Source organism: Metopolophium dirhodum, chromosome 8 (assembly GCF_019925205.1).
Source record: "Metopolophium dirhodum isolate CAU chromosome 8, ASM1992520v1, whole genome shotgun sequence".
In the NCBI taxonomy this organism is placed as follows: domain Eukaryota; kingdom Metazoa; phylum Arthropoda; class Insecta; order Hemiptera; family Aphididae; genus Metopolophium; species Metopolophium dirhodum.
The window spans coordinates 2,194,242-2,209,793 of NC_083567.1; the positions used below are offsets into that span (position 1 = coordinate 2,194,242).

At 32.2% G+C, this 15,552-nt stretch overlaps 1 protein-coding gene across 1 annotated transcript in view; it reads right to left on the reverse strand.

Annotated features, from left to right (window-relative positions):
• Positions 1-1,247: 1,247 nt before the first annotated feature.
• The window catches only part of LOC132950384 (UNC93-like protein), a 54,007-nt gene continuing 39,702 nt past the window's right edge, over positions 1,248-15,552 (reverse strand). The window contains exons 6-7 of the mRNA XM_061021806.1: positions 2,736-3,062; positions 1,248-2,111 (exon numbers count right to left, since the gene is read on the reverse strand). Coding sequence (XP_060877789.1) covers positions 2,743-3,062 — 320 coding nt within the window. The 3' untranslated portion in view covers positions 1,248-2,111; positions 2,736-2,742. The remainder of the gene's footprint in view (positions 2,112-2,735; positions 3,063-15,552) is intronic.

The following is a 15,552-nucleotide window of genomic DNA, read 5'->3' on the forward strand; positions in this document are numbered from 1 at the left end:
TACATACCATATACCTACTTCCTATTACCTATATCTTAAAGCGAAACACTAATATTATATTATTAGTATAGTATTGTAGTATATTCTATGGTGATCTATTTGATTACTATACTATACGCCTATACGTATATAGTGACCATAATATTCAGCTTTTGAAAATATTATACTTACATACGTAATCCTCGTATACAAATTGGACATTTTGCATGTTTTGTAAGATGTAAATGCACTTAAAACCACCACAAATTATTGACCCTTCAACATAATATAAGTTAATGCGTATAATTAATTTATGTGGATTTAAAAAGGAAAAAATATGGAGAAAAACATGTCGAGGCACTCTGTATAGAGTGCTATATTTGTACTACACGTCGCTTGGAGATTATTCGCAGGAGTAGTGTTATGCATACACAATAAACATAATATGTGTACAAACGTACAATATAGGTGTAGATACCTACTGTAGTCATAGTCAACCCATTGTACGTACGCATCATTTAAATTTTTCATTGACCTATGGCATACCGGTAACTGGTTACTGGTTATTACTTATTATTATTTTTGCTGAAGTTTTTGCTATAGTCTTAATGATAACTGTAATTGAACGTCTAAATTACCTAACGCGTCGCAAACCATCGGTATTAACACTTGACGCGATATTCGAGACGTGTCAAAATGACGATGACTTCGAATCTAATAAAGTCTTGATGTTGTTCTTCTTCTTATTCGCCTTACCTTACAAAATGCGATTTATGAGGCGATGGCCACCCTTGTCTTGCAGCTCCAAACTGTATTAAAAGTAAATATATAATAATATATTTGGGGACGAGGTGGCCGAGCGGTCTAACGCGACGGATTCGGCACAGCCGGTCCGAGTTCGATCCTCGACCACCGGGCGGCATTTTTCTCCGTGCAAGTCACGGTGTCCGGAGAACAAGTGCCGCCATCCCCCCGCCCGGGGCACGGCAGAAACCTACGGGTGCCCCATTAGAAATTCTGCCAAAACACAACACACACGTGTACCAACCTACCCAATATAAAAACCTACAGTGCCCTCCCCTACACCCAATGGCCTATGTTGCCGCGAGTTATCCAAAAAAAAAAAAAAAATAATATATTTGTACAATAGCCAAGTAGGGGGCGTCATCCTATACGCACGTCACACACACATATATTAATATTAGATTATGATATCACGTAAAAGTACAAGAGTATCTATATTGTAGGTAGAAAAACAAAACGAAAAATGATTTCGTAATATATATTTTGTCTTTATTATACAATCTAATTTTTATACACATTTCTACGAGATAAATCACATCACAGTAGCTGCTGATGAGGACATACCTAAATAATATTATACTTTAATTGTCTATATCGTTTTTTATATAATATAATATACTGTAGGATATATGCCTAAGTTGTCGAGCGAATTAAAATCTAAATGTATCAAACACACATCATACACAAAATTTATAATAATAAGTAACAACAATATAATATTCAATTTTTAATTACACACTATCTAAATCTATATATATATATATATATATATATACTATTATATATGTATATAATAATACTATTGGACGTGTCTTGTAAAGGAAAATAAAATAATTGACTAACTATGCGCAGTATACCTTCCTACTTTAAATACCTACTTATGGTCTAGGCGTATAAATAATTCAACTCATATATATTATCATACATATAATTAACGTAAACCATCTATGACGGATAGCTAGTAATAGTAATTTGTTAAAACTAGATCACTTTCACTACGAAAAAAAAAAAAGGGCGACAATTAATAATAATGATAACACTAATAATGCTAATAATATTGTAAAAGTAATGTACAATTTTTTTTTTACCGATACATATTTTCTATGCAAATTATGATGCAGTATAAATACTATGTACAAAATGCAGTAATAAATTACACAGTATTGGTAATTAGTGTAGTTAATACATCACACAGATTTCCAGGCGTATTTACGTTACAAAATATAATTTATGATAAAAATAAATATATTTTAAAAGTGATGAAGACGTTCTAATAACATAGCAACTGAGCATCTTGGTTTATTCTATATATAGCACACCGATTAAGTCTGTAAAACAAAAACACAAATAATCAAAACATTGTAAGTAAAGCTAGTGTCATAGTATTGTTAATTTATCATCAAAACGCTAATTTGCAGTTCAGCTCGGCGAATTAAAGGATTATCATTATAATTGTCCATTAAAGATCCTTGTACGCGTATTGTAAGTATACCTATATAAGTACTGTTGGTAAATTCGGAATAGTATAGTTATTTTTTTGATGGTGTTTTATCGCTTATATATCGAAAACTGTTTTGTAAAAAATTAAAATCGAGCATATAATATTATAATGATGTAAACATAATGCACCTGCGCGTTGTATATTTACCGCGGGAACAAATAGGTACTGAAATTCCCACAAAAAAATAACAATACAACTCTGCTATTTCACAATATCTGTATATTACTCCTTTGACGGAAATTTATAGCCTATTATACGAGGCTATAGATTTGTGCCTCGTGCCTTATGCCACGAAACTTTTGCCGATTACCTTCAGTGTGTTCGATCGTTTAACGGTACGTTACCCAACTCTTTTCGCGCTCCATTTCAGTAATATTTATCGGAGAAATAATGAACCGAGTGAGCCCTGCCCGCGGTGTCATAGTTTTTATTTCGACCTGTCAACACTCACCCGTTGTTCATAAATGCGTCACGATGATCTCGTCGTCGATGTCGTCCTTCTCGTCGTCGGTCTCGTTGACGGTCTCGTCGGGCAGCGGCTCCGACTTCGGGTCGTCGGCCAGCCGTTTGAGCCGCCTGGCCTTGACGCTGTGCCTGATTTCGACGATTATGTACCCGACGAACCCGACGAACAGCACGACGCCCATGACGTACAGCTTCTTCCGGGCGCACAGGTGGGTGCTGTAAGCGTACGCCACCACGAAGCCTGCAGACTCCCACAGCCGATAGTTGCTGAACGCCGCCTCCTTGTTGCGCCTGAACAGCGTCCCGTAGATACCTGCGAGCAGACGCAAATCATTTTTCTTCAATAATTTAATGCGAAAACCTGCTTTTTTTTCTTATCACGTAATGGCGCAATATGCTTATATTATATAGGTCAAGACGTTATAGGGTGGGTATGGTATCGGCGCATCCCAAACGGCTCCCGTCGAAAAAGGTTTTACGAACAGGTAAGTTCCCAAACGGAAACAACATTCATCGAATGAAATAACACTACGTATGGATTATATGAAACAATTGCGAATCTACGTATGGTTTTCTATATTTTTAGGTCTTACGTATTTTCACGATTTACTTCGATTTACGATTTACGATAACCTTAAAAAAATAGCAGCACATTTTTAACCACTGAATTTCTATTTAGACAGTCCTAAGTCAGAAGTCTGTATGAAGTTGGAAGAAATTTGTGTTGTTAAAAACCGTAGCCGTTTGGGAATTGGCCTCTTAGTAAAACGAAAGCCGAATAAGCTACGTCCGGTAGTATATATAGCGTTAGAGGCCTTGAGTAAGTATACAATTAATACTTCTAATAATATTGTGTACTCTGCGCGATAGGTAGGTACAGTGGTTGTCTAGCGGGGGCGCTACGTTTGTATATACGCACCTCGGCCCCAGGGAATTCTAAAGTTTTCAAATTTAAAGTACTATCAAATAGTTAAAGAATTTAAAATTTAAAAAAAAAACAAATATATGTAATTTTTTGACACTTGTACGACGGTTAAAGGTATTAAATTATTTTTTCTATTACTTCGATTTGTATCCACAATATTCGTAAAATTTCAGACCGGAAGAATAAGATGATCATATGGATGCCTTTTAAAACAAAAAAAAGTGGACAAGTGGGTACTGGGTACCTACCACTCTGCGTCTCTGCTGTTATTATTATATAGCTATACTACTATTATATATATATATTTTTTTGTTGTTAAATTATTAATTTTTTTTGTACAATCTGAAAATGTATTTTTTTACTATAAGTACGAGCGCTGTGGGAGTTGATGGGTTGGAGGCTTGAAAAAAGAATCCATCCAGTGATGGAACTTCTTGACAGATTTACTATACTATATAGCGTAATTTTCCAGTGAACTTTTTCTTTTTTTAAGAGGTAGTATAACTTGTTGAGAACCTTCTAATAAAATTGTTAATGTTAGCTATGAAAAATCTCTTATGAATTTCTAACTGAAAAATAATTTACAACATTTAAAAAATGTCTTAAGGCTATAACTAGCTCAAAAAAAGTCAAAATATTTCGAAAATATTACCATTTATGAAAAATGCTAATATAAATATTTTGTGAAAATTTCAAAGGTCTACACTCTACGGTAATGAATTTTTGACACCAAACACTTTTTCAAAAATTGGTTTTGCGTACAAATTACCACTTTTTTCACCTTTTTGAAGCTTTATAAAAGTATAAGACTACTAAGTGTGTTGTAAAGTACAAACTAGATTCACTTTTAAATCAGAAAAGATGCTGATCTCGAAAATCAGAGCATTTTTACAACCCAAAATGTTGCTGACACACAGAAAAAAAACACATATTGTAAAATCAATAGGTACTTTTCACTCCGCTCGTAATCTAAAACAATACCTTTACTGTTTTATTGCTACGCAAACTTAATATTGATTACTGCTATTACAATAATTTTTTTTTATATTGGTATATTTAGGCGGGTACCTTCATTGCAACGGACATTGACAATAAATGTAATAAATGTATATACCATGCTGCGGTGGTTATTGTGGTTAACGGTTATATGGTATATATTGTATAATATGAAAGTTATCTGTAATACCTACATTGGTTTTTAATTTTTATACTCAATAAATTTATGTCGGATTGCATGAAAAATTAATTAATTTAATAATGAACACTAAATTTCGTTTACGTGACCATTAGCTAACTATTAATTCATTGAGGGTTATAAGTGATTTTTTATGCAACTCAGCATTAACGTACAAATTTATTTTTATAATAATTAATATTTTAAAACAATATGTTTTATTTTTTCAAAATTTATTTTCCTTTTGAAATTATAACAAATTAAATATTTTTAATTAAACAGAAATTTGAGCAAGTGCAATCCAAGCATAACCGATATTGGTTATTGATTTTTCACTGTAAACATTATGTAACTATAATATACGTCAGTGGTGACCGCCCAATTTTTGCAGTATCTTATAGGTACCTAGGTAACCTAGGTACTAACGCGTCGAAAAGATGACTTTTAACTTAGTTATTTACACGTTAATTATAGGAAGTGCGTGTTACCGTCTGTGCTAAGGTAATTATATAACTACAATTGGTGGTTGCTGTTTCTATTTATTTTAATTACACACGATAAGGATATAACACGCATTTCTTGATTTCGTTTTAATGCTGATTAATAAGTGTGGCTTTAAAGCTATATATTGTTTTTTTTCCGCTTACAATGGATGTAGTATACTTGCATACAATAATAACATAATAACGATAGTAACAATAATAACGATTACGATTTATTTATTATATATATATGTACGACGTCCGGCGTGTGTAGGTAGGTATTTGTAATAAGTATCTATGATTTATGTACGATAATCATACAATGCAACATACAATATTATCTATTAACTCAATTTGAACTTGAAATATAACGTAATTTATCTTTTAATTTAATTTACGCCCGTCATTTATAAAGTGTATAAGATTAATAGCGATTTAAATATAATTACGTCAATTTTTTTTCTACTTCTTAATGTTATTTTAACATATTATTTTATACCCAGGTGGCTGGTATACCTGATAATTATATATATTTGTATTCGGGTAAGTGTACGCCTACTATTTCGTCAAACACTGTTGTGAAATATACGAATAAAAGTACCTATGTCAAATATTTCAATTTTCGAAAATATTCATCGCTTGTAGTAAGTACCATCTGACCAGTAGTAGGTATTAATTTACTTATATAGCACATATAAATATAAATTGCTTGATATAATATATGTTTTAAGCTGCGTGTATATTATAGATAATAATTTATAAATTTTTTATATATTTGAAAGTAAGTTATGTTTAAATATAATCATTACAGGGTGATAACTAATTATATATAAATAATGTTTTTACTCGCATTCAATCATTTATTATGTTATGACAGTGGGCGCCACGACAAACGATAATGATAGTAAAATGATCAACCTACAACCATATTATTATTATAGTTTATAAACATACTACCTATAACATGATACATAATATACCTATATGTAATATAAAGATGAACTTTATTAAGGCTAATAAAATAAATGTATAATTTAATTTTAGGTTCATCAGTTACGTGATCATGGGGTGGGGAGGGGGGTCTGGGTGTCAAATCGCCGGCTGATTGGCTTATTTTTGATAGAGTATACAGAATTTTGAAACAAAATGTAGGGCGTTGAATACAAATAACAATATTTAAGTATTACATTAAAATAAAATGTTAAAAATAGTTTGATATTTTAATATCTATTAATTGTCTAATTGTTAATTGTTAAACGTAACACAGCATACGATATTATACTTGTGATGACCGGTTTTCTTTTCGCGTAGTCCTCTTAGCAGTAAGTTCGTTGGAAAACGTATAACCAATAAATTGTATTTTTCTTTATGATTGTTTAAAGTTTGGAAAATGGTACCTAAATCACACTCTTCCCTAATTTGATGTGGTTATTAAAATATATAAATTTAAAACATGTTAATTATATCCGATATAGGTATTTTATACTTTGAATATGGAATTATAAATACGGAAAATTTTTAAAAAATAATAAAAAAACAACTTCAAAATATTCAGTTTACAGTTTACAAATCGGCGTATAATACTGTTATAATACTATAGCCTCGCCTCGATTATTTGTCTCCTCTAGTCCTGCGTCGTGATGTGGCATATAAAAAATATATAAATTATTCGCACTCCTATATTATGACAATTGAATTCTGCCGCGACGGCTATAATATTATATTTTACCTGCCTATTTATGTTATTATATATACAGTATAAGCATACCGACATTCCTTCTGTACCGAAGCTTATTGTTGATACCAAAATACAAAATATTATTTTAAAGATCATCATATTATTGATAGTAAATTCTTCCAATATTATATCATGTGAAGAATATACAGCGTATAGGGAGTCATACCTATATATTGTATTATATTGTTATTATTATTATTGTTGTTGTTGTTGCGCTGTGATGAGATGATGAGCGCACTTGAAAAGACTCGGAGTGTAGTAATATATATATAAATATATATAATATAATGTACATGTGTGTGCGTGCTGGGTATGCCGTACGGGCGTGTCGTCGATGAACGGATTATGTATTTTATTCCCCGCGCCGACGTATACCACGGTAGTGGTTTTCAAGTGGTGGTCGGGGTGGGAGTTGACAATCGTCCAACCCCCACACTCTATTGGGTTGTTTTTTTATTTTTTTTTTTTTTACGCGGTTTTATTTATCGAGTGTATTTTAAAAAAAAAATTGTCTTTCATAACTTTAAACTCTAAATATTTGTTTAGATATATCATATTATATTATCCGTATGGTTCTATAAACTTCTGTACCGATCTGTTATTGTGGGCAGTGAAAGAATGTCAATCGATTATCACTATCGTTTTCAGGTTTTGCGCCGAGGTAGAACTTTTGTAAGACTTGGTGCAGAAAAAATGTTCTTTAGTCTTACGCGTAGTATAGGTATACCTCTACCTCTACTTGGAGTAAGCAATTAATACAAACCGTATAAGGAGTCATCAATACGAAGAAACAAATTTCGTTCGTAATACATTCCAGCGAGGAAAATTGAGGAATCATAGACATGTTTTTGGGTATAGTGCAGTGGAAAAATATCTATTTGTATGATATGCATGATTGTTTGGAATTAAATGAAATGAAATGTTTTTGTTTTTATTGTTGATTTGTATTTTTATGACAATAACAAAGCGTTACGAAAATCGGTTAAGACATCGGTTAGGATCTATGTTAAAACAAACTGTGAATATAATTTGTGTAGGTAATAATAACGTTGTTTAGTGGCATTATAATAAAGTTGTATAAAAATATAAGTAATATAAACGTGGACACGTGCAATAGTGGTGGTGTGGTACTGAAACCAATGATTTTGACTGGTTTATAAAATTGTCTACTACATTAAAGCGACATAATATTACTATCATAATTCATAACATATATTTGAATGATACGTTTTGGTGAAATACCATCGTTTCGATCGACAGATGAACACAATAATACGCAATAATATAATAACATGCGCATGTATATAATGTAGCTGGTACATAATATACCAGCTATATTATAATATGTCATTATTTTTGTATTGTTGGCAAATCGTGTTCTGCAGCGTTCGTAATGACATATTTTATAAGAGTAGGTGGTATAGGTCATAGGATATATACATATATATTATATTATAATGAAATACTGCACGCATCAATACGCGCGTCAAGTCCGATAAAAAATATAAACAGTGCGGCGACGGCATAGGTTAGGTTCTGGTTTGGACCTGGTGCGTGTATGGTTTGCGTGATTCATAAAAAAACACAGGGTGTACGTTCAAAAACATTCGATAGATGTTTTAAACCACCTGTGAAGATGACGAGACTCCGTTTACATATTATTATTGTGTTTAACGATTCTGAACGCTAATATATATGTATATATGTGCACTTTTTGAGATTTAAAAAAGCTTTATTTATACCTATTACGAAATATCGCTCACAATTATGTCACTCTTAAAGTTTAAAGAAAGTACCTGTATAGACTTTTAATAGATAATTTTACCCTAAGCGTGAGCAATAGCTTTTTAAGAAAATATTGATATACCTAATATTATGGGTTATGTTTTGTTGTGGTTTAGATAGATGATATTATAATAACGACTAACGAGCACTATTAAATTGTTTGAATAACGTACTGTATAAACACCGCTCAAATGTAAGTACTACGCACCATTCTATATGTATGTAGGAAAATCTTGCGCTGAGGTGAAAAACCCGAAAAAAAATCTTTCGTTTTCCATCTGTATTTATATTTGTATTCTGTCCAAGAATTTGTTTTTAAAAATACGTCAAATGCAGTGTCTTTGCTATATGTATTCGTTTAACGTTAAAATCAACTGTTATATCGGACACCCTGTATACTGTTTTTCATTATTTGCAATGTATATAATATAATATCTAGCGAGTACATGAATATCTATTCAATCGGAGGGAAAAATTGCACAACGCTAATCATTATTATTCCGCTTCTGTAGGTATTCAATGAGAAGTCACTAACTGTGCGCTACTGTATAATATGAACGTTGGCCCCATGATCTGTATGTCGTCTACTTTTAAACTATTATATTATTATTATTATCATCATGAGTACCTATATTATATATGATAATAATTACCATTATTTGTTGTTGTTATTATGGAAATGACCGTGAACGACTTTTGAAATACCATTAAATAATAATAATCGCGGCGAAGGAACCGCGATGACCGAGCTTGCGGGTCCTATGCTCACGAATAACAAAATATCAAAATTATATCGAACAGAAATATCAACCTGTAGATTGTGGAAAATTGAAACCGATCGCTCACGACAATTTTGCAAAGGTGTGAACGTATGCGATTAATATATTATCATCATCGCGATGTGTAAATCGAAATATTTATTTAAATTATTTACCGCATATATTTTAACTGTAGAGGCACCAATGCGTAGGCATCTAAAACTGTACAATACGTTTTAAGCAAAGTATTTTGTTCAAGACTAAGTTTTAAATTTTAGGTTATGAGTAAATCTGAAAATACAAAAATGAAAATAATATTCGTGTTTGGCCATTCTCAAATCTTAAAAATATTATGATTTATGTTGCACAGCGTTTCGGTTTTACAACATACATTTTCATTGTTTCTGTGAATTGGAGCTTCCTATAAGTATAATTCACACGATATAATGATCATTTTATTTGTGTAGGTACATCAGACTGGAATTGGATAATACCATATATATGCATATGTACTATGTAGGTAATAGCTATGGATATGAATAGTTATTTATTATTTTTGCTTTCTCGTTCGAAATTTTACAAACAAATAATATTCATTTTTAGTCACGCTTTTTGTTTTTTGTTTTTGAATATTTGACCCAATTCTTCTTATGTTTTTAAACTCATAATATTTGCATATAACAAATTGGTAGGTACTTGTACATAATATTATGGGCATTTTATATATGTATAAGTGCCTAAATAGTAAACTGCAGTTTAAGGGCCGATATAGACTTGTTTCAAACGTCCATCGTAAATTAGTGTCTTGGTGTCAAGTGTTGTGCGTATTAGCGTTGCCGATAAGTACCTATTTTTTTAATATCTACTTAAATTTCGTTTCAATATTATCATAATATTGCAATTTGATTTGTATAACAAACAATATAGGTACTCATGTGTGGCTAATAAATGAGTTACATCGATACACGCGTGTAATACGACACTTCAGTTGGAATTCAAAACAATAGACAATGTATTAATTTTTAAAGTGTGTTATCAATATGGATATTAACACCAACCAAACACGAACGACCTATCAACAATAATTCATACATGTGTGTAGTAAGCCTAATCTAATCCAATATAGATATAGGCGTCACCTCTTACATCTTTATGACCCGTGAATAACTTTTACGTGTGCTTTTGAAAATGATTATAAATTGTACTAATAAACGGCCAAATTATTAAATTTTGATCACTTTTTGATATAACTAATGTCAAATTAAAACTGATCTAATTTTTTTTTACGAGTTTCATACGCTTTAATCCTAATATTGTATGCAAATCTGAGCCATTTATCGAGGTACCTATTTGCAAAGTGTATGTTGATATATATTTTTATACATTGAAATGATGTATTCTACAGATAACAATGCAGCTGTACCTATATTTTATGTAAGATATAAAGTTTTAACAGAAGACGGGTTTAATTTAAAACGGTCGGAACAACTGCAGCAGTGTTGTATAGTATATGATACTACTTATGTAATTTGACGAAAACAAGCGTAAAAAAAATTAACTAAACCAACTATAATACTTGTTACAATAATTTGAATAATACAATTTATTTTTGAACCATTTAATTATTTTGTTTTTTCACTGAAATGAATTGCACAGCTTAAATTATAGCCATCGCCACTCGTCCTGCCTTGCCATGACGTGCATACAGTTTTAATATGCAATCGTTTTATTCGTAATAATATTATCCACAGTACGTTATTTAAAGGGCGATACAATATAATAATAATAATAATATATAAAGCGCGTAGAAACGTGTGAAACGAAAAAGTAATTATTGTCTGGAAAAAATAAATAATAATGAAACGATTGAGACGTATAATATTAATCCGGCAAGATGCTCGCACATGCGTATATGTGTGTGTGTGTGTGTGTGTGTGTGTGGCCGAAGAGGTTGTTGATCGTACTAGAGCCGAGTAGAGCTAGGAGGTCAAAGATTAACTCTGTGGGACACGCGGAATACTTAGGTCGTCTACAATGGGTGTACAGTCAGCGTATAGGTATATAATATTATGTACAACCAAACGGGCGCGCGCGGAAAACTCTGTTTGGCAAGTCATCAGACCTAATGGTCCATTGTAATACCTACGTCACCAACACCGTTTTTTTTTCTTTTAATATAATATAATGCAAAGATCTTCAGCAATTATTAATTATATATTCGTCTCTTCTCTTGTTCGAGATATTATGTGTATAAGACGTCGCACGGCTTTTTCGCGTCGACCTTGGCAAACAGTTTATAACGATTTTCAAAAAAACCAACAACCAAATATTATATAGGTACCTATTGCTTTGATTACCGTGTACAATACTAAGAGATCATTGAAAATTTGGGGGTCGAGTCATAGCAGTCGGCAAAAAATTACGCGTTTGTGCTAGAAAAAAATCGAATTTTTCACTTGCAATAATATATTAAAAAAATCAGATCCGATATAATTTACAATATCCGGCGATTGAAATAAGCCGTGTAGCGCAAATTACAGTATTATAATATGGCAGTACCAGTAATAAACAATTAATTCAGTTGATGTAAAAAAAAAGTTTATTATGACGCCCAATTTAATTGTATTTTTATTATCGGTCCGGCATCAGAAACTAATGTCTATATTGTGCATGCAAACCAAGCATAATCTTTGGTAGGTATTAAAATTGCCTACGCATTATAAAGTTCATTGACCAAATGTTGTAGATAAGTATATCGTTATCGTATATGATCTAAATGCATCCTATATGATATGATAATATTGTCAAGCTAAGTTTTTTTTTATTTAAGAACTAAAGATGATCAGTAATAAAAATCAAATTTTGAAGGTTAAAAAGTGATTCCTTTATATTGGTTATATAATACTATATATGCGCAGAAGACATTTCACCTGTAAATAGCATATTATACACATTTGCACAATTGCCATACAATTTTTCAGCAACTTAATTTTTTTTCTATTTAGTGGCCAATAATTCTATATATACAAGTCTCGGAAATTCTAATAAATACGATCCTAAGGATATGGTTTGGAGAACGATTATTGAATAGGACCTATGATAAATATTATTACAATCCAGAAAATACCTATATAAATAGTGAACAGAAAACAACGAGAGTTCACGTTATAAAAAACGGTATCCGAAAACCCATCGATTCACGGGCTAGTGGACAGAACAATAAGACAAGTAAAACACTGCTAAATTTTAATTATATATAGACACGCTACCGCTACAGACGTGAGTTTTGTCTGTATATGCGTCTATGCGGCACGAACGGACGCATAGGGTATAGATGGACGGATAGATGGACGGATAGATGGACGGATAGATGGACGGATAAATTGATGGATATTATAATCGAAGACGGAATAGATCGAAAAAATGTGAAAGCACACGTGTTTGTTCGTTTTTCAATCCGTCGAATTTTCGCATGTGTAAAAAATCGAAGAGACACGTCGCAGCATAGACAATTGTGGTGGAAACTGTTTAAAAATTAAAAAAAAACCATTTTTCGCTTTTGCGAAACGTCCAATAAATTATATAATATTGCCAGTACAATAATTATTATACGCATACGCGGCTAAGGAAGGAAGCGCACGCCATCCCGTTATTAATAAAAAAAAAAAGGCGCACCCGTCAATATGAAAATAGTCGTATTTACTATTTATAATGTCATATTAAATAGTATACGTATGTCGTATACACCTGATATATTTTATTGTCACTATATAGTCAACTAAAAAAAAACATTCTTAGTCTTATCACGTTTTGTTTGTCTTTAAAACATCTACAAAATATCGACTGTACAAACTATGCCCGACAATAATAACGTGGGCAATATATTAAAAAGGCCTTTCCGTAGAACTCAGTCAGAGTTTATAGGAAATCGAACAACTCGGCGGTGTATCGGAATAATTTATGCGATTGTCAATCACACATAATATCTTGTAATCAAATTTGATATCAATGACCTATATCGATGTACCTCGCAACTTTCAAGAATAATACCAGAAATCTAATGAATAGATTAAAAAAAGAAAAAATCTTCAGATCAATAACTAACCGGAAACAGCTTATAGCATCGGTTGGTAAATTCATACGTATTACCCTGTTCGTTAATAGGACGTCCGTCTCAGAGAATACAGATTAGTTTATCGTTTAAAACAATGCGAGCGGAGATAAATTGAATCAACGGACTGATGAAAATAATGCCAAAGTAATTTGACCATATTGCAGACTGTCACTGATGCTTCAGTACCTACCTATGAATATGCGTGTAAAGGAATAGTAAAACATTTATATAAATATTTGCCGCGATGAGGATTTATCTTAAGCGTTGGATTCGAATTGCGCGTGGTTTTGGTCTTATCACGCCTAAGGAGGTTCAAATGTTGTTTGAAAGTTGGTAAGAAGATTTCAACTACATTATTGAATAATTTATAATAATAAGAATTAGGATACGAGCATGATATGACGTGGGGTCCCTCGAAAAACCCATACTTTTTCACGTAATATTCCAAAAAAGTGCAACCGACTTCGTTATGCCGGCAGAGTGGTTATATTCAGTGACTACCAACTATTATACTACAATAGTTATCATAACACACTTCCGTACGTCTTGTTTGATAAATAAAAATGTAAAAGAATCCAAAAAAATATCAAATTTTCAAGTACCTATACGTACGGTGACTACTATATAATGTAATTTTTTTAATAATATAGTTATCGAGCCGAGTAGTGCGACACAGAGGAATCCCACGCATAATAATGTTACTGCACTACTGCAGTTGGGTGTGTTTTAGATGTATCAACAGAATTTACTTACATATAATAATTGTTAATTATAATATTATCAGTTGACCTAATTAACAAGGTGAATTTAACTCGAAGCGAAAAAAAAAATGTAAGAATGGTCAAATAATAAAAATCGCACACGTATTAAACGAACAAAGAAACTAACGATTACGAATTTTAAATCGCTTATACACCTTTTAGGTCCCGTTATACTCGTGCCCCATATGATCTGTGATGATCGCCATTCGTACAAATGGTACACTTGTTTCAAAATTGCACGCGATAGTGCTTTGTTGTAGGGCTATAATATACTTTAAAATTAACATTTTATCACAGCTGCACGTTTGATGTGAATATCCGGCGATCTCGTGGATTATTAGTTTGTGTAGTAAAATAATAATAATATATAAATATGAATGGGACGTACAGTCGTGCAATCGTGCAAATGTTGACGATTACGAAAAATCATAACCATAATATAATAATAATTCGGAATATTACCGTCGTCGTCGTGCAGCGTGGATTTACTCGGTATAAATGATAGTACCTACCTGTTGTGTGTCCTACGTGGACACATTTTTATCGACGGCATAATTTTTTAAGAATTTCATTAGCACCTGCCTATACGGCAATACCTGCATACCTATGTATATAGTTTATATTCGCTACACGCATTTACGATATGACTACATACGTAACTATAACAATACGGATATATCGTCGGATATATATTATAGTACCTATATATTAAAATACTATAGTACAGTGAAACCTCCCCTGACGGATGATATACCTCCCAGTAGCGGATGTTTTCTAGGCAACCGACTACAAACTTTCTACGATCCGAACCCTCCGAACAGCGGACATCTCCTCCGAATAACGGACGACAACGTTTCAGCGACCGACAGTGTCTGGTATTTAGATGTTTCTCAGTACTGTAATACAAATATACCATAAAATATATAATACGGGTGTTTTGCCGTTCAGGTTTCGTTTTTGAGCGTCGAGCTATATTCACAACGTGGTCATGACGCGCGTTTCACCTATATAGCCTGCCGCCTGGCTATAGGTTATCAGTATATTTAGGTATAATATTCATAATATG